The 23,766-nt window shown below is 41.9% G+C and overlaps 1 protein-coding gene across 1 annotated transcript; it reads left to right on the forward strand.

Annotated features, from left to right (window-relative positions):
• The first annotated feature begins 1,294 nt into the window (after nucleotides 1-1,294).
• TRA2B (transformer 2 beta homolog) lies at nucleotides 1,295-17,739 on the forward strand. Its single transcript, XM_003208995.3, has 9 exons — nucleotides 1,295-1,348; nucleotides 4,536-4,690; nucleotides 8,572-8,734; nucleotides 9,429-9,617; nucleotides 10,947-11,062; nucleotides 11,890-11,973; nucleotides 15,616-15,678; nucleotides 16,449-16,522; nucleotides 17,342-17,739. The coding sequence occupies exons 1-9, from the start codon at nucleotides 1,295-1,297 to the stop codon at nucleotides 17,350-17,352; spliced, it is 909 nt and encodes a 302-aa protein (XP_003209043.1). The 3' UTR covers nucleotides 17,353-17,739.
• The last annotated feature ends 6,027 nt before the right edge of the window (nucleotides 17,740-23,766 follow it).

Here is a 23,766-nt window from a genome sequence, read left to right on the forward strand (position 1 = left end):
CTGGGAAGGAACCCCGCCGCCTCTTTGTCCTTTGTTATCCTCCCTCAAAGCCGTATCGCCATCCGCTTCTGGGGGGTGGTTTTCTGCTGCAGTTGTTTCTCCCTTAATCTCCGAGGCCTGTAGCCCTTATTGGTGTGTTTTGCTTGTCTCAGCGTCAGGCTGTAGGTTTTTAACTTGCAGAGCGAGGAACTGTGGGGCTAGTAGGGAGCTCGGAGTTTAAACCTTCACTGCAGGGGTCAAAAGAATTGAGACGTAATAAAACTGAGGGGGGAGGGAAATTGCAATGTCTTGTTGCATCTTTGAAAATGGCCTTTTTACTACAGCAAAGCTTGGTAGGATGTGAGCGTTACTATTTCTGGGTAGGATAGGTCAGAAAACTGTCATCCTTGGACGCTGAAAAACGCTAGATGGAACTGGATACTGAAAACTGGTGTTAAGGAGTAGACTTGTTCTGCCCTCAGTGCTCTTTTCATTGCAGTTCATGCCATTCTTATCCCAGGTGTGTTTCCCATTAGGAAGCATTGCATCTCATGTACCCAGGATAGGGATTTCTGCATGTTAATTTCAGCAGATTTAATTGCAGTTGTGCAAGTCAGGCTCAGAAACAGTTTAAGATAGTAGCTTAACTGTAGTGAAACTTATCAGGCTAACTTGCATAGAGCTTTTTTGTTGTTGTTAGAACGGTAGGAAACATTAAGACCTTATTGTAGAGTCTTGAAACGTAATTTTGTAGAATATGTCTATTTCTGTATCTGTGTACTTTTATTAAAAAAAGAAAGTAATGGACAGACCATCTTCATCGTGAACAAGGTATAAAGTAAGTTACATCTGACTAGAGCATGTTTAGAAGAAGAATGTTATTCCTCTGTAACTGAACTTTGACTCATAGGTAAGTTGTATGCAGTTGTTTGTAAAACTAAGAGATACAAAGCTAAAAGATGCAACCATTTAGTTACAAGCTTGCTATCTAGAGTAGATGAAGGAGTGGCTTTTTGAGTGTTACTACCAATGTTGGCTTGTGTGTTTGTTTGAATAACCAAAGCTTCTGTTTTAGTCAGTGGCCTTCTATTTCCTTATGCTTCAAGCACCGAAATTTACTTGCAGAGTAGGAACTCTGCTTGGATAAATAATCGAGGGTATGACTTTACAGCTGTCTGTTAAGCTGTTCCAAGTCCATGCTGCCAACAAGAGGTGTGTTCCTGCTTTATCCCTTGTAGCAGTGTTTGTACAGTCAAATCTGGGAACCGGATCAGCTGAATTTGTCTGATTCCATTTCCAGCTGTGTGAGGTAGCCATGAATACTCTGTCAGTTCTGGTGATGAAGGAGCAGTACTGGGTGCTTCCACAAGTAATGGCACTTGCTGTTTTGGAGGCAACAGGAACTTAAACTGTCTTATGCCATAGTTATTGTTTGTTTTCTGAATGTTTCCAGTCAAATTCTTTCTCAGCTTATGCTTCATGATGAAATTAAACTCTAGAAACTTTGAAGCTGAAGAAATGATAACTTATTCAGTGATACATGGCTTCAAGCACCGGAATATTGGCAGCACACCATAACCAACTGTGGCTGTTTCTGAAGACACTTTTGTTTTCATTCACTGTGCTCAGTGGAGTGTGTGTAGCTAAGTAGGGCTGGAGAGAAGGCTGGTTGCCAGAAAATCTTGCTTCTTCTGTCCTCTGCATGTTTGCAGCCTGCAGATAGCTATTTACCCTGTGAATTAATTGATATTCCGGGAAGATGAGAAGCAATGTGGTAACACGATGCCACCAAGGTAGGTCGTTCTTTGTGCCTCCTCCCCCAGCTTCAGGCCACACCTCCTGGTAGGCAGTGCAGTACCCTGAGCTGTCAGAAAGTAATTTGGCTTTTTTGCTGAGGGGCTGTTCTCTGGCAGCTCACAGTACTGAGTGATCAGGTGATCCAGAAGGACGAGCAGAAGCTTTTTTGTTTTTTTTTTTTCTGTTGGATCCATTGGTAAATTTGGGAATAGCATGACTGAGCGTATGTAAAACTGGCACCCTGACACCTTGGATCAGTCTGCAGTCAGATTTGGTAATGCACAGTGGTAGGTTGTATACCTTCCTTCAGGAAAGCGAGTAGAAACAGCTGTGTTGGTAAGGCTTTAGTATAAATAGTGCCAGTAGTACTGACTATTTAAGTTGTGAAACAAATCTACAGTTCTGTGTGAGGAAAAACTGGATTGGGAAATAGAGATATAACACAGTTCTGGTGCATATCTTGCAGCTGCTTCTGTCTGTGGTATTTTGTCTGTGCTTCAGCTTTTCATGATTAGAAACAGTAGCTTTTCAGTAGGGAGCACCAGCTTTGATTTGCTTACCAAAATACTTGAATATAGCAGGAACAACAGTTTTTCTCTTTCCCCATGATGTGAGCCTGATGCATCTTTCTTTTTTTTTTTTAAGCTTGAAATTCACAAAGGAGCAGAAAGGAAAAGAAGGCACTGTGTTAAGACTAAAACAAAGTAGTGGACGTCCCAATATCAGTGAACAATGAGACAAGCTTATGTGGATTTTCAGGGGTCACATAATGGGGCATAAAGTTTGGGGCTTGCAGATGAAGACATCAGCCGTTTGCTTATGCTAATAGCACTTTCCTACTGTATTTCTTCAAAGCTTAACAACTTCCAAACATCCTCAGAAGGGTGTGGGGAGCACTGCTGTGTGTGGTGCTTCTTGTTGCCTTCCTCCCACAGCAGTGTGCATTTCTTGTCCTGTCACTCTGAGCCCTTCTGTCTTTGTGCATTGCTCCTTCTGCCTAGCTGAAGTCTGTCGAGAGGGTTACGTTCAGTGAGTAGAAGTAGGTTCCCTCAAAGGAAGAACAGCCTTAGTTGTTGTTTTTTTGCGTGTAACCCCTTCTTAAAATCTTTTTCCAACTCTTTTCTTTTACATTTGCTCAGAACTCGTCTGTGTGGGCTTTTTCTTTTGAAGGAAATAGCAGGCTTAGGGTAAACTTATTTGTAATTCAGATCTCAGTATTTCCACTGCCCTTCACAGAGTTGCTAAGTATGGTGGCAATGGCTTAAAACACCTTGACTGTTTTGGCAAAGAAGAATGTGGCTTTGACTAACTTTGCTTTCTTTCTATTGCTCTTAGTATTAATTAAAAATCTTCACGTTGCAAGTTCCTCTTCTCTCAACTGTTGTTATTTTACAGTAGGCAATTGTAAATAGCAAATGTCTGTTGTAAGTCACGTGGAAGCAGCTTAAGTGCAATTAAACGTTGGTTTAGCGAATGATTTTCTGAATGATACAGAATGCCCTCTAAGTTGAGTGCTGAGATTTAAGAGATATTAGAGATAGATCAAATGTTTTGGAGCAAATCCTGTCTGATGAATTAGAAAGAAATATCATGTTTGAAAGCCCTAATTAGGTTAGGCCTTTACCAAAGCAGAGTGCATGTAAATAATAGAGCAGATGGGATATTGTTCCAGGGCAGCATGTGAGTATTTTGCACAGAAGTCTGTTTTCACTCTGGAAAACTCCCATTTGGAGGCGTGAAGCCTGCACGTGTAACCGGGCTGGTGCAGGCAGAGCAGGCACAGCGTGCTGGGGAGCACTCCCAGCAGGCTTGCTGGCCTGTAAGCACATCCCAGAGAGCAGCGAGGTTGTGGAAGGAAGTGGCTGAAAGAGGAACCGCGCTGCTTTCTGTATTCTTCTACTTTGAGGCATCTCTGGCTGCAGCAGGGACTTGACTTGACTTCAGGCACTTCTTTAACTATGTGGTTCATAAAGTACCGAGTACACGAGTTTCTTCATGCTGGCATTGATCAGTAGGTTGTTAGCTGATCTGTTGTGCATTTGCTGTTAAATATAGGCATAAATAGCAAATTTAGTTACGTAGCGCTAAGCTTAAACTGAATCTGTCTATAAAATAGTAGGGAAGTGGTAGATACGATTCTGCATATGTAGTAAAAGTCCAGAACATTTTTTTTTCTAGTTTCAGTTTTGGCACTAGATTTTATCCTGGAGTTTTTAAATATTCTTCATCCTGTTCTTTTTCTATTAAGGTTAATGTTGAAGAAGGAAAATGCGGAAGTCGCCATTTGACAAGTTTTATAAATGAGAATTATTTGAAGCTCAGGAATAAGTGAAGCTGAAATTTGAAAAAAAAGAAAGTGAATGCATGCTAATTATCAGACCAGAAGTCCCACTTGTAGAATATTGAGCAATTTGTGTGAAGTGGGGAAGATGAAAGAAGTCAGAATTTGAAACGGAAGAATGAAGAAAAGGAATAAAAATGAAGTTAAGATAAGAAGTAATCTGGAATCTGAAAGCACTACGCTAAGTAATTACTAGTCTGTTTATGTGTCCCTGTATATTTTGCTAAACATGCATGCATTATCTGTTTAATAGCAAAAGTATATGCAGGGTAAAGAAGTGTCTACCAGGGAAGAACTTCTTAAAAATCTAGGCAGTTCTAATGCCAACTGCCCGGACACATTGAATGAATTTTTACCATTTATTTCACTGGAGCTTGTTTACAGACCGTAGGTACACCAGAAATTGTATACAAATTAGGCTTTCAATATCTGCGTGCAGGAATCCCGTTCTGCTTCCAGAAGCGGAAGTGCTCATGGGTCTGGCAAGTCGGGGAGGCACACCCCTGCAAGATCTCGATCTAAGGAGGATTCAAGGCGTTCCAGGTCAAAATCTAGATCCAGGTCTGAATCCAGGTGAGTTCCTTTTTTACCTCTTCCTCCTCTTGGCAAGTCAGATGTCTTTGGATTATTATGGATTGCTATGTCAGAGGTGAACTGAAGTGCACTACAGCCCAGTTCTGTTGCCAGGGGTCATTGGTGATTGTGCATACATAAAGGGGCATGTATGGTTACAGAATTTGAAAGCTGAATGATCAAGTTAGATCTTGTTGCAGCCCTTTTTGAGAGGCATTCTGCTTTGTAGGCCTGTATCTCTGCTGATCTGGTTTGTAGTTGGCCTGCCTCTGAAGTTTCTCTTGGAATAACAGCTAGCTTCTGAGCCTGGCACTCTAGGAGCTCTGGGTTGTTTTATTTTCCTCTGCACTGGAAGAAATGGACATGTCACCACATCTTATGTGTTAGGTGACACTGTCCTTTTCTTCACTGCAAGCACTGATGTTTTAGAATAATTGCTGATGCATTCTGTGAGAAAGGAACAGATAAGTATAATAAAAAACAGAACTGACACCTGTCTTAGCATTTAAACGTGTATTAATTGAAGTTGAAATTAATTTTCTGAAGAGCTCTAAAGATTGGGCAGCTTCCTAAGCTTCCAGAAAAGTTGTGGAGAAAGCAACTTTATTATTTGTTCCACAATTGAACACATGAAAATGCTTCTAGGGCTGCATTACCAGTCCTTTGACTTATCTGCTAAACAGGCTGCAGGCAGTGACAGCGTTCCCCTTGAAACCACTAACAGACTTCTTACTGAGACACAAAATATGCCCATAGTCTAAAAATAAGGCAGTAAACGTCAGGACTATCCACTTGGCATTGGACTTACTATGGGTGTTGTGCAAAGGGTACATAATTTAAAAGCAAGGATGAAGAGGCAACAAAGCCTGCAGAAGAGTGAATAACATGATTTTGTGAAGAGTCTAGAGAATTCGGTGCCGAGTGCGGGATGAATGTATTGATGGTACCTTTAGTCATTTGTAAGCATTCAGAGGAGAAAAACAAACAAAAGCTTGGGTTTCAGTGGTAGCATTTCCAGCTGAGCTGTTCACAATATGTTTTTGTGTGTAAGCTCTGAATTAGGTTTAGGAGAGCCTCAGGGTCAGGGTGTGGGAGGGATAACATTTCTGGAAGACATCATGCAGTCACCCCCAATGGAAAATGATGTTGTATACTTTGCTTAGGCTTATTGTAAGGTTAGAATGAGCAGTCTGAAAGACTTTAGTGGCAAGGTAAATACCTTCTCAAGAATTTTGACAGCAGAGGAATGAGATTGTTTTTGCTGTATATTTCAGTCAGATACAATTGACAAATCATACACTTAACATGTAGTGCAAGAACAGAAATGAGAAGTTGAAGGAATAAATAATTAGTGTTGCTAGTAGTGATTGGGATTATAGGACGGTTCAGGAGAGGTCCTGTCCAAACTTCTATTCAAGACAGACTATTCTGGGTTCAGATGGTGTTCTTGGAACTTCATACAGTTGGGATTTTAAAGGCTTTGTGGGTAGAGACCACACATGCTCCTTGAGGAACCTTTTAGAGTGGCAAGCAAGTCAAGACCCAGCCCAGCATGTTCTTTTGCACCATAGTAACCCCTTGGGCTTCCATAGTCTTTGAAGCATTGCTTTTGCTTGCAGAATAACCTCAATGCCATGTAGGAATGCAGCCTCACATAGTTTGAAATGCTGCTAGAGGCAAACACAAGAACTAGGCCTTCCAAGTCTTGCCGCTATGATACAGTTTTTAAAGTAACGATGCAAATATTTCCATTTGCAAGGAACCTTTCAAATTGTACCATGGCATCTGACATCTTTTTGATGAACAGCAGTAGATGCTTATGACTCCCACAGCTTCCTGAGCATTTAACAGCTGTCCTCAAAATATCTACAGCTGGAAATAACAAAAGGATCTTGCGAGCTTAAGAGGTGGTTCATTAGCAGAATTGTGAATTGCATGTAGAACCAGTATCCTCAAATCTTGATTTGAAGTGTCATCACAGTCATGAGCTCTGGCTCTCACCAGAGATAGCATTGTGAAGTCTTTCATAGTGTGTGGTTGTTTCTGTTGCAAATATATTTTTGAGCTGCTGGCTTTATGAATGTGAACTTCTCTTAGGATCAAATGTGTGTCTTTGCATATTTGTCATTTGTGCTGTGGACGCTTTTGATGTGAAAAATCCGAAGCTGTTTTTCTTGAAGTTTTCATCAGCGAAACAACAAATACTCTGCCCAGGCTTGTTGTCTTTGACTAGTTCTTTGTAATGTCTGAGCAATCCTCGATGAAGGAATATGGCTTTCAGCTGTGATGGTTTTGCAGCAGAAGAGAAAAATGACAGTAGTGTTTAGCATTTAAGATAGCAATATGACTGGTGCCTATTTAAAATAAGCCTTGTTCTCTCAGTGGTTTATCTGGCTTAAAAGGGTCTAGCTTTTGTTCATTGTAGTGGGTGCATTCTGGAATGTGGAACATCGATTCTGTGTTTGTCTTCAGGCTTCCTGTACCAGAGGCTGAGATGTAGCTGTGTGCACATGCTGAGTTTCTCATTTTATTATTTCATTGTCTTTTTATACAATCTTCCCTGCCTCCGGGAAGTTCCCTCTTCTGTTTCTTTCAGTATTTTATTCTTATACCCCACCCACCTTCCCAATTACTTGTTCTTTGTGCATACCTAAGTGTTGTAATGGGACATGCTGAAGTCATTTCTTCTGGACGTGTACGTATTCTTCAAGCTGGGGAAGGCAAGACTTGCTGGGCTCACTTCTGAACAGAGATGCTTAACTAGTGACAAAACCTGATAGTGGATGAAGCTGTTAAATGCTCAGGAGGGAGTAAAAACTGGCTTGGATCAAGAGCGTTATTTGTCCCAGGGTGGTGGTTGGGCTACTGTGTGAAACCTAGTCCTACAGCAGTGGCTTCTGGGCTCAGTCAGCTTCCACAAAAGGGGAAGGGCGTTCAGGGCCCAAATAAGAGCATGAAGATGAGTAACTTATGGCTAAGGGCCTTTGGATATTAAACTGTTCAGTGCACTTCTTAGTCTTGCAGCCATTTTCTTTGTAGCTGCATGGAATGCAGATCATTCAGTAACTGCAAACAGCACACCATGCTTGGGTGTAGCTGGTCCAGCACATGCCTAACTTTTCAGGCAGGGCTGTCTGCACTGAGAACTGAGGGCTTAGTTGAAGGAATTGGAGTGTTTATTGGCCTCACGGAGCTGGTGCTGTCAGTAAACACTTCCAAGTAGAAGCAGGCTGAAATTAGTGAGCAGTTGCACTTCTGCCTAGATACACTTGAAAGGTGAACATGTAAACATGTATGAACAGCTAATGTTAAATAACTATTCAAACAGTAAAAGGTAAATAAGTGTACTGCCACTTAACTACTTCAATCCTGTTAAGCTCTGTTTTGGAGGCATGTTGCAGATTCCTGTCTGTCATTGTGAACTCTGTAAAAGAAATATCTATCTATCTATCTCTGTCATTGAAGGCAATGCTATTCTGAGTATGAACAGAAGTGTGCACCTCTCCAATTGTGTGTGTGACAGTCATGTTTGCTCTTAATTCCTGTTCCCTCTTTCTACTAAGTCTTTCGGGGAGAATTTTCAGCTATTTTATTTTTACTTAAATACTGCTTTAAGTGCTGTGAATGTTCTGGGCAAAGCAAGTTTGAAGCTTTTTGAGGAATTGAAAGCCAACCAAAATGTTGAAGTCCTTCTTTTGCAGTAATATGTTAAGACTGAGAGGTCGGTCCTTGAGATTAGCGACTGAATTGATTATAGCTTAATCACGTGCCACCACAGGTTCTTAAAACATATTTGTTTAGACTTCTGCTTATGAATATCTGAGGTACTTTTGAAAAGGGTTCTGGAAGAAAAAACACTGTCCCTCTTCTTTTTTCCTCAGATCTAGATCACGGAGGAGTTCCCGCAGGCACTACACCAGGTCACGCTCTCGTTCCCGCTCTCACAGGAGATCCAGAAGCAGGTCGTACAGTCGGGATTACCGGCGGCGGCACAGTCACAGCCATTCCCCCATGTCTACTCGCAGGCGCCACATTGGGAACAGGGTACGTGTGCTCTACAAGTAGATCACTACTGTGTAGTCTTCAGTGATTCTTCAAATCAGTACATTTGTTCATCTTTCTTTTCCACGAAAATGGATCCTGCTTAGGTGTGTTTGAAAGATAAGTGCTACCAGTGCAGGCTGATGTTGGTATGCCTGCTGTAGTAAACAAGTAGATGTATGCAGTGAGGGCAGAGGTAGGATTAGGAAGGAGAGGCATTTGTCTTCCCTAGATCTTCTGGGAAACTAAAACATTTGATTTAAAGCTGTCTTAGTGTTTCATTAAGTAAGAGCTTGTAAAGCAACTTTCTTCTAGCTGTTGAGTCTCGGGTGCCTGAGAGCAGTGGGATTCATGCTAAAGCTGGGGAGGAAGCAATAGCTAAAATGTGTGATGTGATCCAGGCCTCTCTGTAACCACATTCAGCAGTTACCAGCATGACTTTGGAGCGAAGACAGTATTTTTTTTTTTTTTCCTGTGCTGCCTCTATGGTTGGTACAGGGCTTCTGGAAATACAAAGTATCTCTATGAGAGAAGGGTTTATGTCTGTAGGATTGATTAGAATAGAAGTGTCTACTTCAAATTAACCCAGCTTGGTCTCAGCAGTGTGTTTTTGTTGAAGCTTTGACAAATTCAAACTTGTGTTTACTATACCAGGTATTGCACGGGTGTTTATTGTGATACCTCTCTCTTCCTTTAGGCAAATCCTGATCCAAATTGTTGTCTTGGTGTGTTTGGGTTGAGCTTGTACACCACAGAACGAGATCTGAGGGAGGTTTTCTCCAAGTATGGTCCAATTGCTGATGTTTCCATTGTGTATGATCAGCAGTCTCGACGTTCAAGAGGATTTGCATTTGTGTACTTCGAAAATGTTGAGGATGCTAAGGAAGTAAGTTACTGTGGCATGGACTGTGTGGGATGTTTGCTGTGTTTTTGGTTGCTGGAATGTATGTTTTATACCAGGACGTAGCCTGGGAAACTCACTGCTTGACCTTTAAATGTGACACAGGAACCTCTTGTGTTAATTCTTTCACTAGCTGAAGTAAGCATAACGCAAGCTAATGCAACGATATCTTCCCTGCATTCTCAGAGCCTAAAATGTACTTCAGACCTCATGATAAAATGTCAGTCTTTGTTCAAAAGAGACATCCTTTGTATTAGAGGAAATAGTGGAAGGGTATGATTCTGGTCTGTGTGGATTGGCTTGTATAATTCACAAAAGCAAACATCAACCTATTGTAGTGTGAATTGTGCCAACGAGAAAAGGAAAATAGAAACACATGTGTTCTGTTTTCTCTTAATTAGGCGTGTTCTTTCCAAACACCACATGTGCTCTTCTGTTTAATATTAATGTTAAGAGTATCCCAGACTGGTATTTCAGTGTTCTCAAATGCTCAGGTGCCCTATGGAAGTATTAACATGCATTCTGCTTGCTTCTAGTGCTTCAGTTATAAAGGGAAAAAATTTCATCTAACAGTAAAAGGCCAGACAGGCATTGTATTGAAATGATGTCTCTGCTGAACATCAAACTACTGAATATATGCTTACAATTGCTACAGAATGACTAGGGAAAGGAGCTTGCAAGTGCGTAATTCTGCACTCAGGCCTGCCATGGCTGGTGCTGGGAATAGGCTCATCTTCTGCATAAATCCTGCTTTGTACCATCTGAGTGGCTTTTTTCCCCCCCTTAAATTTGGCGTAAGACTTCCATGGTAAACTGAAGCTTTGAATGTAAGCTGTCCTATTGGCAGGAAAAACAAAAACTATTTTGGATGTTTTGCTTAGTATTTGCTTATGACTCAATTATTACTATATTCAAGGTTGGGGTAGGGTTTGAGAATATTTTTTTGGAGCAGTGGGGGGGCTTCTATGCTATGTTTGAAGTTCCATGTTGGAGCAGCTAGGATTCCTCGTAGAAGCATTTTCAAAGGCTCTTCTTAATCATATCAGAATCAGTGAAACAACTGGTAAATCATGTTCCTCACAGACATTTTGCACAATATAAGTCATGTTTAAATAATTACTGAAGCTTATACCCAGATAGCCTAGATTGCCTTGGATTTTAGGTTCAGAGATTAAATGTGAGGCATAAGTGAAATTTATAACTGCTTTAACTGAGATCTTTCAGGGCTTTTCTTAATATTCCAAACAGTGGTTAGGAATTTGTGTAGGTAGTAAAGTTCATACCTCCAGCTAACTGTATTTTTTCTGTGCTTAGGCTAAGGAACGTGCCAATGGAATGGAGTTGGATGGAAGAAGAATCCGGGTAGACTTTTCCATAACAAAAAGACCTCACACACCCACCCCTGGAATCTACATGGGAAGACCCACTTAGTAAGTTACTACTGTGGCTTTTTTTCCCCTGGAAGTGTAAGGGTCAGGATACATTGTGTCCTGTATTTTAAAAAACAAAATAACAGCAACAAAACAATTCGTCAGTGGCTGATCTGAGGTCAGTTTAGATTACAGTAAGCAGGAACTTGTGTCCATTAGTTAAGCAGTCCAAACATTAGCTGTCTACACACTTAAGTAAGAATTTTGGAGAAATTCTAAATTATTTCAAGTTGTTTCTGATTAGTGGATGTTCCCCTATGTGCTCTCAAACACCAGTGGCTTTGCAAGCTCTAGTTTTCAAGTGTCCCTCAACAAATACTACTGTGCAGCTTTGCTGCAATTTGCCCTATCCATAGTGTAAACATTTGACGAAGTTACCAAGAATGTGAGTTGTTTTCCCAAGTAATTTTTCAGTTGTTTTCCCAAGATTTTCTGCTTACAGTGCTGTTGGCTGTGTATTGGTGTTGTATTGAGGCTCTAAGTTTATTTTTTTAATAGAGAAATTCTTCCAAAAGCTTTCTGGGAGTTAGAAGTGAATGAGGAGTTGGTACAGGCACATAGAATTCCTTGTGTGCCTGCCTTAAAACGTTAAGAGGTTTCAGAACAAAGAGGAAAGTAGCTGCTTTAAAGATCAAGTATTTTAAACAGCAGTGTTAAGTAGTTCCGTTTCCATCTGCATCACTGGGAAGCACTCGTACCATCACTTTAACTGTGAGAATGGGGACCAGTAACTTAAGTCAGTTAAAATGGCATATGCTTGACTGACTGCACTGCAAACAGGATTGATTGATTCATTATTAAATGAAATTCTCTTTTGTTACTTGCAGCGGCAGCTCACGGCGACGGGATTACTATGACAGAGGATATGATAGAGGGTACGACGATCGTGACTATTACAGCAGATCATACAGGTGAGGCAACGTTTGTAGTGCTGAACTACTTCGACTTCGTTCTGCAAGTGTGTGCCACAGTATTTCTGTGCTTGTAATTGTGGAATCTCGGTATACCTCTACAAAGAGGGCTGGTCACTACAGATGAGGTTGTTCAGATATGAGAAATACTTCGTGCTCTTTAACTTGAGCATGATTTATTCCATATTGTTTTTTTATTTATGAAAAACAAAGTACCATTCTCTGTACAAAGAGGGCTGGTCAGTACAAATGAGGTTGTTCAGATATGAGAAATACTTCATGCTCTTTAACTTGAGCATGATTTATTCCATATTGCTTTTTTATTTATGAAAAACAAAGTACCATTCTCTGTACTCACATTTTTTTTAAAAATGCTGTTTTGTTCCTCTCCCAGCATTAAAATGATGGGAATACAGGTGCTGATCTGATATTTGAGTTTGCATTTTAATGGCAAATTAAATTAGTTTTTGAATGTAATAGACAACAGGTAGGATGCTTCAGTGGTCACCATAATCCCCTGTCAACAATTATGACATCTCAAATGTTGCCAAAGCAAAGAATCAGATCTATTACTTGTTCTGCACTGGAAGTTTGTATGGCAAGGCTTTTTTTTGCATACTCTTATCAGCTCGGATGAAGATGTTCTACTGCTGGCACTTGTGCTTCTTATTGCTGTCTGCAGTCTTAGGTTTTCAGTAGTACAGTGGTTAACTTCCCTGAAAGTGCTGAATATCCAGGTGGCAGCGTAGATTGCTGGGAGGGCTAGTAAAGTTGATAGAAAATTTGTTGAAAACTTAATTGGCACTTAATTGGTTTTGGTGACACAGCTAGCTTTATATTCTGCATTCTCTATTATGGAACACAGGAGGAGTTGTGTCATGTGAAATTCCCAGAATTTGACTCAAACACGTTAAATTGGACACAAAGATGACACACTTCATTTTTTTTATCTAATTGCCCAATGTACCTTTGGTTGCAGAATCATAGAGCCGTTCTGAGTTATTTGCTGTGCTTTAATGCATCAGCACTGGGTACATCTATGACGATTGCTTGATGACAATGTTTGGAGAAGCATGAGTTTGAATTATATTCTCTTATAGCTCACAGACAATGAACAATCTAAATCCTGCGATCTGAGCTTGCAGTGTACTCTTCTGGATGTAGAAGAAAATGTTCTGTGTTTACATTTGTATAGTCCTGAGGACATTTTGTATGTCACTGAGGACAACTGTCTCCTCTTTCCTCTCCTGCTCGCAAACGCTTGTTTTTCCCAGCCTGTCATTGTGGATTTGGTCTGTTTCTCTCTTTCTTGCGTAGCTGTGCTTCAGCACTGCAGGGGCCAGGAGGAGGATCAAGGTGCCTCTGCAATCATGACAATGAATGCTGGAGACACAAGTGCTTTGCTCATAGTTCTGGGAAAGAGTATTTTCTGCCTTTAACAATCCATTTCCGTGCTACGTCAGTGGCTTTGAACATCTTGGAGAAATGCATGTCTGTTATCAGGGTTAAGCTGCTACAAGGACGAGATGTATTGGTTTTCATCTTGCCAGCAATTATACATAAACATCCACATGAAGTAGATGAGACCCAAAAGTAGCTCTTTGACCAAGCTTTCTGCACAAGGTAAAAAAGCTTGCTCAGAGTATTGACAATTATCCTCGTCTTGCTTAATGTCCTAAAGATAATGAAATGAAAGCTAGCAGGCAAAACAACTGAAGCAGCTCCCAGAAATGTTGGGGGAGCAGAGAAATCTGTTTCTCCCATTTTCTTTATTCTTCCTCCTGGGAGGGATTGTGATAAACTTATAAATGGCAAAAGCGTACAGAGACCAGCAAAAAAACATAGGGCTATAGAATGTTTGATAACAGTTTTATATTGTCAATTTTTCTTCTTGAACTTGCTCATGGTACAGATCTCCTTTTGCAAAGGGTTTATCAAGGTTTTCTGGCTGTACTTTTTTGTTTTTAAGTTGTAACTTGCTCCTCATTTTAGATGGTATGTCATGTCTTTACCTTTTTCTGGTTCTTGATGGTGAACTGTGGCTCAGATCTTTTTGTAAAGAATTATCAGAAGTTTGAATTTTTTTCACTTCTGAGTGCATACTGCTGAGAATAGATGCAGAGACTGATATTGACTGTGTACAAAGAAGAGTACGTGAATTAGAGGAGGAAAAGCAGGCCAGCAAGAAGTGAACTGCCTCAGTTAGTGTGCTGGTTTTAGTGTTAGCAGAATTCATAGCCACGCTTCGGTTCAGCTCTTGCAGGCAGTTGTGCTGCTGGCGATGTTCTGACCTTCCTGTGTGCTCTCCCATTCTGTGTCTGTCATGTGATATTTAGGGCTTTGGGGTGGAAATACTCGGAGTATTGACAGTTCCAGCAAGAATGATTTCCATTCCCTAAAATAACAAATCTTTGTAAAGCTCGCTGCAGAACCTTTCTAATGTCTTCTCAGATACTGATATAGCAGATATGGAAAAATAGCAGGTGAAGCAGATACAAAAAAGATATTGAAAGCAAGCCACAGATGTCTGCACGTGTCTGCTTTACAAGTACCATGGTCTTTACTAGTTAAATACTTGGTAATTATCCTGCAGGTATTGCTTGTTTGAAGGAGAGAACAGAGTAGTGTTGCATATGCTGTGGGTTCTTCCTTGAATAAGGGAAATGGAATATATAAATTCTAAATCCTGAGCTGCAAATGTTACACACTAGTACTTGACCCTAGAAAGTCAATGAGTAATAATTACTGTACATTTTCTTCCTTATTTGCTTTCTGTGCAGTGAAACCTGAAGGGAAATACAATGCAGGATGCAGTTGTCGTACTAAAATTTTTCTCATGTTGCTGTGGAATACTCAGCCTGCAAAATAGGGATGCAAAATATGCACACTGCCTAATCTACCAAACGGAGAAACTTCTTTGGGGGGGAAAAAAAGTAAAATAGGAAACCTGTTGGTTAGAGGTTAGAAATGTAGTGTATTTTCTTGACTGTCATATGATTACTGCCTTTTTGAGCTGTGAGAGATCTGTAATAGTCACACCTGTTCCATAATCCAAACTTGATTCAGTAGTGCTCTGCTATATCTAAATCTGTGGAAGTAGCAGATCAGCCACTGAATATTGTTTAAGTGTTACAATCTGTTGCTTCAGTTCTAGGTGACTTCTGTATAAGAAGTTGTACCACTGTTCTGAAGATGCCTTTGTTTAAGCATGATGAAGTGTTAAGGGTGTCTACCTCAGCCCTGGTATCACCTTAGTCATCTTTCTTTAGGACAGCAATCTGATCTCACTACTTAACAAATAAATAAAATTGCATGCTTTGAATAGATAAGCATCTGAGAATAGAAATGCTCTTAAAACCAGAGGCTTCTTACTGCTCTGAAATCACTGCTTGTTGAAGAATGTGATGTAAATCACAATATTGGCCAGCTGAGTGCAAGACCTCTGCAGCTGCACCTTGCCACTGTATTCAGCTAACACCTAGGAGTCAAAAATGAAGGTAGTAGGGAAGTAACAGTGTTTATCTAGTTAAGCTACCAAATGTTTTTTTGACTTCACTTTATCATATGATTGAACATGTTTTTTACTTCTATGGTGAGCTTCTTTGTTAAATTTTCAAAACTGGTCTGTTTCTGTCTTCACAGAGGAGGTGGCGGAGGAGGAGGAGGAGGATGGAGAGCTGTTCAAGACAGAGATCAGTTTTACAGGTATGCCAGGAAAGCTTTTGGTGTCTGGTAAAAAATGGAAACGTTCTTCTCTGTGGCATCTTTGGGATGTTTGAATCAAGTTTGAGGATATCTTCAAATGCAGTAAGAGCAACTGGGCAGCTGTTGAATGCTTGAGAATCTTGGATGAGCAGTGGAATTTATTTCAAAGGCTTCCTCATTATGTGAAGGGGTGAGGTTAATATGGAGGCAGGTTAGTGCAGCTTTACACAAGAAAAACTTGTGATCTGTGCCAAGAAGTTAATGTCCTGAATAGTTTTTGTGAATGACTATTAAAGGGATTAGAGAAACTAGGTAAGGAACTGAGAAACTTGTGATCGGATTGAGAAGTTGTCCCAGAATTTTGAGGGTGGGATTAATTGGCAGCAGTGACTGCTGTTCAGATTGATTCTTCATCCAGATGAGAATTTCAGATTCAGAGTTAAAGTGTGATCGGGCTTTTGATTTGGGTGTTTGGGATGCTTTTGGCTTGAAACAGAAAATTCATACACGTGAAATGTGCATGTAGGAGAGCTTATTTCCTTTATTAGTCCTTTGTAGTATCAATCTGGCCTTTGATTCATAAAAAGACTATTTGAGTTTTATTAAAGGTTTGCTTTGTTCTCCAGTAGAAACATTGATCAGGTCTTCGTACTCTGGTTAGCTTTCCTGAGTACTCTATTGATTGAGATAACAGTATCTACATGGAGCTGCTGCCACTCATCACCCACGGGGTTTAACAGAGAGATTGTTTCTGTTGCCTTGTTTTGCAGGCGGAGATCACCGTCCCCATATTACAGCCGAGGGGGCTACAGATCTCGATCCAGATCTCGATCCTATTCACCTCGTAAGTAATCTTAGAGTTCTCGTATCAAAAGCTGATTTCCACTTTGCCTGAACTTCCTTTGAGCTTTCCCATCTCTCATGACTTCAGTGTGATTGTATTTGTGTTGTTATGAATCACAGTTCCCTTTAAAGTTACATTGAGCAAGTGGCAACCTTGAGGGTAGAGCAAATATTTAGTTTGCAACAAAATAAACTAGGTAATACTGCTCTTTTTTTTTTTTCTTTCTTGGTAGCACTTCTTTCTTGGGAACTCAGCGGTATGTAGCATGTTGGGAGTTTGGTTAAATGTAGAACAGCAAAGCTGAACTCACAGGTTCTGATATTGGGACTAAATTTCCTGATGCAGCATGGAAAAGAGGAGGCTAACTTAATCCAGGATCTAAATGGTGCTTTTGTCAAAGCAGCTTATTTGCATGACAGATAAAGCCGTATTTTGGCAGAAAGCTAATAAGATGCAATGGCATTCCTTGCATATTCCCCTCATAATGGATACACTTAGCATGAATGTGCTGTGTTCTCAGCCTTCTCATATTTACCATTTGTGTCCAAAGGAAGACAGGTGGAACTGTGCTTTTACTGATAGGTAGGGACACTGGCTTCAGCCCAGTTACAGTGCACATACCTGCTGTGTGCTGAGATGTCAGTCCTGTGTGTGTCTGACGTGACTGGAACTTACAGAATAGTGCTGAGGTTAAGCTTTGACAGACAGATCATTGGGCACTTAAGAAATTTGATGCAGACTTGAGGTGTGCAAATGAAATCAGAACTTTGAAGGTCTGCTAGTGCTTGGAAGTCTAATTCTGTGTATTTTTTCTTTCAGGTCGCTATTAAAGCATGACATGTAGAGGAATTTCTAGCTACAGCCTTTGAGTTGAAATTGCGAGTTTGTGGACAATATTTTTATTGTCTCTTCTGTTTAAACAAGTGAACAGTGCCTAGTGAATAGGTGACTTTTACACCTTTTATGAAGAATACTTCTGTGATGCTGTTTCATTCTGCATATTTGTGTAGTTTGGTGCTTTGTTCCAAGTTGTGTTTTGAAAGGAGTATGTTTTGCATGTATTTTTTTAGTCTCAATTTTGACTCCTGAAAGGTTTCTATTGTAAAAACAAACTATTCAGTTAGTTTTTTTCTACTGATTCAAAGGTATTCTAAAGATCAAAACCTGTGTAAAGTGCTTTCAAAAAGTGAAAAATAAATTTAAAAAGTTTGATTTTTTTTTCCCGTGCTTTTGACAAGTATAAATTATGGGTTGAAAAGGGACTCCCACATGTACACAATATTCCACAGCCTATGACACAAAGTTCATAAGTAAAGTTCACACTAAGATTGTGTTGTTGGGTAATTGTTTTCTAATTGCAATACCTTCAGGTATATAAATCCAGTGTGTAGAGAGTCCATACGTAACGTGCACAGTAGCAGGAGGAAGGAACTCAGTGATGGTGAACACATGGAGCAGCACGTCTTAGAAACTTACGGTAATGCTGCTGAGCTTTGGTTGAGGGGGGGTGAGCTGTTAGCAGATGCTTTATCCCACGTAAGATGTAATCCTTTAAGGAGAGCTCAAAAGGGGGAGAGGGTTTCCTGGGAAGTAAATATCCACACGCTTACAAAAGGCAATGTAGTAACACACAGACTGTCTTGATTTCACTTTTTTCTTTTTGAAAGTACATCTTTACCTGCATATGTGGGTAAAATGATGGAGGCAGTATGACTCAAATAATGCTTTCCTTTCCATTTTCTACTCAAAACGGTCAGAAGTGCCATTTTTGCCTAGTTGGATTCATGAATATCATACACTTAGAGGGAAATTACTTGCAAGATTTGGGAACAGTGTGGAACTATGTCTAACTAGAGCAGCCCCAGCCTGGTAGCATAGGTGACCTGTATCTTGCAGTAGGCCTGGATTAAGTGCAATTTAGTGCTAGTAAGTCAGAGGTTTCTGTAGAGTTTCTTCCACGAGGTTGCACCAGAGGGGAATGATCAATGATTGGGAACTTGTTAGAGCATTCTTGCTTTGTGAATACCAATCATGGTTGTATGATCTGCTGTGCTGACTGTCAGCAATAGAGAGTGCCACCAAGGCCATCACAAGTTGGAATTTAAGTGGTAAGACATTGGTGTGAGCTTGTTTCCATCCCCTCTCCAAACGCTTTAATTTAGCAAGTGCTTACATACTTATGTAGTGTCTGAGCTACACCCCAGTTCTTTTCAGGGACAGTCATTTGTCCCTGAATCTGTTAGATTTTTAAAAGACTGAGCACATACCATCTTACTTGCTTTTCCCTTTTGCTCTCTGAAGCAAATTTCAGCACATTTTGTGCCACTGCGTGAAGGGAGAGATGGTATTCTAGGGCCTGAAGAAATGAGCCCTACTTGTGACATCTTTTCAGAGGCCAGGAATGCTGACATCAATGTGCCAAACATCTCACAAAAGGAAGTTTCTACAGCTATGAGGTATTCTATTATTTCAGTTTTTATTACATCTATAAGAATTGTCAACAAGTTTTCAGCACTGATTATTTTTAATGGAAGTTAGTAATGATCTCCCCAACCCAGCCTGCATCTCTATTCAAACCTGTAGCAGCATTCTGTGCAGCCATTTATCCATTGCAGCTTGAATCCCTGTGCACTGTTCCTGATCAGTGCACACTCTAGGGCTGTGGTTATGGACACAAGAATGGGCTTTCCACCTCAAGCTGGAGTTGCTGCGTGGTGTGACCTTTCTGCTTTGCAGAGCAGGGAAGCTGTTTGTTCTTTGGACCACGTTTTATTAGTCACTTCTTGTACATCCTTTGACTCATGGAAGTGGGATTGACGAACGCAGAGTCAGGAATATCTGTCCTCTGGTAAGCTTTTTCATATTTTAGTAAAATGAGGATTTCACTATCTGCAGTGCACTTCTTGGCAGCTGAATTTCTCTGGCCTGTTGCTGCCAGAAGGGCATCTTCCCATGCCTACCCCACACTCTTACACCTGGTAGTTCTCATATATCCTAAATCCATGCTAGTAGGATTAACTGCATCCAGAGCTGGTCAAGATACATCTGCACTGCTATCAGAAGAGCCTCTTATCTGGGTGTTTCCCGCTGCTGAATCACTTGAGCTGCTTGTCAAGCCCAGAAACAGCCCCTGGTGAGATGCTCCCCAGCGTGTGCAACGCTGCCTTGTTGTGCAGGAGTGACGGATTGCTGTGGTATGCGATGCACTTCTGAAACACGCCTGAATCACTGCGGGATGTCCCCGTGCTCTGCCAGCATTGGGCACAGAAATTCACCGAGCAGGGAGAAGCCTACCCTGAACTTCTGGAGAAGCTAGATTGTGGCAGTGCATTTGTGCACCAGAGACTGCAGGAAAAGATGGAAATGCAGCACGGAAAGGCTGCACGAATAGCCCTGACCTCCACCATAGTGGGGGCTGCAAAATGCAGACTGTGCAGTCTGAGAAGAGGCCTTCAAGCCCTGCTCAGGAGATGCTGCTAGTGACATTGAGTCGCACCGCTGTAACACAATCAAAGCAACATCTGTTGGGTGGATGCAAAGCGCCCTGCATTGACCTTCTTTCCTGCGTACACTGCAGCAAACAAAGTCTTAAGTGCATGGAAAACAAAATAATGGGAAGGTTACAGGAAAAGCTGATAGGTAGCTGTGATTATGTGGATCAAGGTCTGTGCTGGGGGTGGATGGAAGAGCTGCAGAGCCAAGGTGAGCTCAGCTGAGTGAGAAGCTGTCAGGATTTTGAGTTCTAAGGAAACCAGGTAATGTTTGTAACCCTGTGAAGATGAGGCAGAATCACAGTATGGTTCCGGTTGGAAGGAACATTTAGAGATTCATCCCTCTGCTGTGAGCAGGGATATCAGTGCTAAGGGGAGTTGCAACATATCTGCTCTCCCTTGGGTGTGAAGAGGGGCTGGAATCCCTGTGCTGGCTTGGCTGTTCAAGCCACACCTCCACACGTGGGGTGTTACATCACAGCTCCCTAATTTGACTTTGGGTAATTCTGTCATTTGGTGCCAGTAACTCCAGCATTAAAACTAGAGGTCTGTGTGGCTGTGGTGGGTCTGCATCTTTGGGACGTGGCTTTTGCTTCAGAGGCTTGGTCCCAGATGCTCATACCTTTAAGGTCATGTTAGGACAGCCACTGAGACCCTTTGGCCTGTTGTGAAAGAACTGTTAGTGCATCCCTACCGAATCTCTGCTATTTCTTGGTCATGCTCAGCCCTGGAGAAGATGTAATTCCTGGAGACCCTCATTGTCCACCTCTAGGATTTCTCTATGCTGTTTTGTTACAGCCAGGAAAGCAATTTGGTAAATCTTCACTCATGTCCTTGCAAACTGTGGGTAAAATTATTACATGTATTTTCCAACCAAATTGTTCGCTATGTTCTCAAAACAGGACTAATAACACTCTCTTGATGCTGCAGTGCTTGGTGCCGGTGACTGCAGCTCTTCCCATTCCCCCTTTCCACAGTAGCTGCTCATTTTCTTGCTAGGAGATTTCTAAAAGACCAAAAGGTGGTTTCAGGGAAGTTCACTGATGCGATCTGAGAGTTTGCAGGCTGCTCCCTTTGCAGCAGAGTGCCAACATTACCATCACCATCCATCCTGATCCTTGACACTGTGTAACTCGACTAGGAGTGGATACACAGAGATTTGGGAAAAGGAGGTGTTTGTATCATGGTTCCTGAAAATCCATCCCTTGTTAGGAGCTCTGGCAGGATCAGCAACAGCTTATTCTGTGAAACTGATGCTGTATTTCTCAGACTCTCTGTGGCTGTACTGGATTTGCTCTACCTTGAGCCTGGGGGTCCTTGACATGTGTCTCGAACTCTTCCTGGGGATAAATACCTGTAATGAACCACGTCCAGACCTGATGTACTTTTGTGGCTTCTTGAGCAGGCTGCAGCTCCCTGCAGCATATTGTGGCACCCACAGTCACTGCTGCTGCTTGACCAGAAAGAGAAAATAAGTCAGTGTGCAAAGGAACAGAGTTGGTTTGGGGGATGCAAGGGTTATTTGGGGGCTATTTGAAGCCTTTTGTTGGTCCTGCTCCTCTGGAAGGTGTTTGTCTGCCTGCTCCCAGCATCTCCAGCCAAGGACTGTCCCCAGCTCCTGTATCCGATCAACCACGAGCTCCCTTCTCCCCCAAATTTTCCCTGGTTTTTCAAAGCAGCCCTTCACACACAACATGAGCCTGCTATCTTCTCCTCCTCCAGACTAAACAATCCCTCCTTCGACCTTCCCTTGCTCTCACCTTTTTTTTTTTCCTCCTTTTTACCTCTCTGCTGCCTCCCAGACATGTTACGCAACCTACGTCTTCTTAGAGAGGCACGATCTTATTGCATCCCCACCTGCACTGCTCTTAGAACAAAACCTGGGCCCTGCACCTCCTCGTAAGGTCCATCACAACATTGGGAAGGCATCAGAAGAAAGGCAGCGAGCCCAAAATCGTGGGCAGGGGGGCGAGCTCGTGTGGGAGCTCTGCGTGAAGCATTTGGGCAGGATGAGCTGAATATAGGCATACAGCATCATCATTTTTCAGTTCAATGGAGGCACGAAGCCGGCCGCTGCCACGTGCCCACGGGATGGGAAGCACCAGCTCCTACCACCCTCCCTCCCCACGAGGCTCCTCCTAGCCCTGTGAGCACCCCCAAAACGCTGCTCCCGATGCTGAGCCCGGCAGGAGCTGCGCCGGGAGCAAAGAAGAAGAAATCGGAGGAGAAAGGATTCTTCTGGCTTTGCATCATCGCAGTCTGACCACATCTATTTTTGCTGTACGCATGGCATCAAGCACCCGTCACCGCTATTCCTACCATCGCACCGCCGCATGACACGGCCACGAGCAGGGAAGGGGCTTTGCTCTCCTGGCCCTGCTGCACGCCCAGGGAATCCGCTCGCCGGCCACTGGCAGAGGACAGCTGGCAGCAGGCACGGCGCTGCCCTCCAAGGACACTTGTTCCCTCCCGCCAGCCTGGGCTCAACCGCCTTAATTTAGGCTCCGCTCGCAGCCGCTTTCATAGAGATTCGGCCTTGTGGTCGCAGGAGCAGTGGGAGCTCACTGAACACAAGGCAGCAGTACCTCCTGGTTCCTCGGGGTGCCCACGGCATCAGGCAGTGGACAGGCACTGCTTGTTGCAAGGGTGGCCGGCCTGGGGGCTTTGCCAGCAGCCAGCAGGGATGTGCTGGGCTCCTGGAGCCCCTCGGCCAGAGATGTGCATTGGCAGCAGTATCCGCAGCAGCGCACTGACTGCGGGCCTCCTTGGGTGTCCTTCCTTTATTTATTTCCTCCCTTTCGTTTATTTCTTAAGTTTTCTATTCTTTCTCTTTTACCCCTTTTCATTTGTTCCATTTTTCTTTTTTTCCCATTCTTTTCATTTTTTCCGTTTTTATCATTCTTTTTTTCCTTTTCTTCTATGTTTTTTACCTTTACCTTCACTTTTCCTTGTTATTTACCTTTTTTCTCTTCCTTGCTTTCATTTTCTTTTTCCTTTTAGATTCATTTTTTCCATCCCAATTTCTGTCCCCGTTCCTTTTTTCTTTCCCTTTTCAATCTCTCTCCCTTCCTCCCTCCCTCCCTTCCTTCCTTCCTTCCCCTTCCTTTTTATTTTCCTTTTCCTCTTCCTTCCCTTTTCCTTTCTTTCTGTTCCCTTCCCTTTTCAATTTGGCTTTTCCTTTTTCCTTTCCTTTTCCATTCTTTTTTTTTAACCTTTCTTCTTTTCCTTCCTTTTCCCTTGCTTAATCTCCCTTTTATTTCCTTCAACTTTTAATTTCCCTTTTCCTTCTTCCATCCCTTCTCCCTTTCCTTTCCCTCTTTTCATTTCTTATACTTTTTTCCCTTTTCCTCTTTCCCTCTTTCCTTCTTTCTTTTCCCCTTTTCAATGCATCTTTCCCTTCTTTCTTTTTACCTTTTCATTTTTCGTTCTGTTCTTTTTTCCGCCTTTCCCTTTCCTCTTCTTTTTTCTTCCACTCTTTTTCCCTTTTCTTCTCATTTCCCATTTTTCTGTCCCTCTTCCTTTTTTCTTTCCCTTTTCAATTTATTTTCCTTCCCTCTTTATCTTTCCCTCTTCAGCTTTTTCTTTCCCTTTTTTCCTTCTCCTTCCCTTTTCCTTTTCGTCGTCCCTTTCCCTTTCTTTCTTTCTGATTTTTCTTTTCCTATTTTTCCCCTTTCCTTCCTTTTTCCCCCTCTTCTCACCTTTCTTCCCCTCTCGAGACTGCCAAGGCACACCAGGGGGATAGGGTTTTTTTTT

The sequence above is a fragment of the Meleagris gallopavo genome, chromosome 11, assembly GCF_000146605.3.
Source record: "Meleagris gallopavo isolate NT-WF06-2002-E0010 breed Aviagen turkey brand Nicholas breeding stock chromosome 11, Turkey_5.1, whole genome shotgun sequence".
In the NCBI taxonomy this organism is placed as follows: Eukaryota; Metazoa; Chordata; class Aves; order Galliformes; family Phasianidae; genus Meleagris; species Meleagris gallopavo.

What these genes read in the sequence shown, in the direction of transcription:
- TRA2B (XM_003208995.3), top strand. Translation starts at nt 1,295, where the DNA reads ATGAATACTCTGTCAGTTCTGGTGATGAAGGAGCAGTACTGGGTGCTT. An exon ending in GGCGCCACATTGGGAACAGG is followed by an intron (nt 8,735 to 9,428) that starts GTACGTGTGCTC and finishes CTCTTCCTTTAG; the next exon opens with GCAAATCCTGATCCAAATTG. An exon ending in GACAGAGATCAGTTTTACAG is followed by an intron (nt 15,679 to 16,448) that starts GTATGCCAGGAA and finishes CTTGTTTTGCAG; the next exon opens with GCGGAGATCACCGTCCCCAT.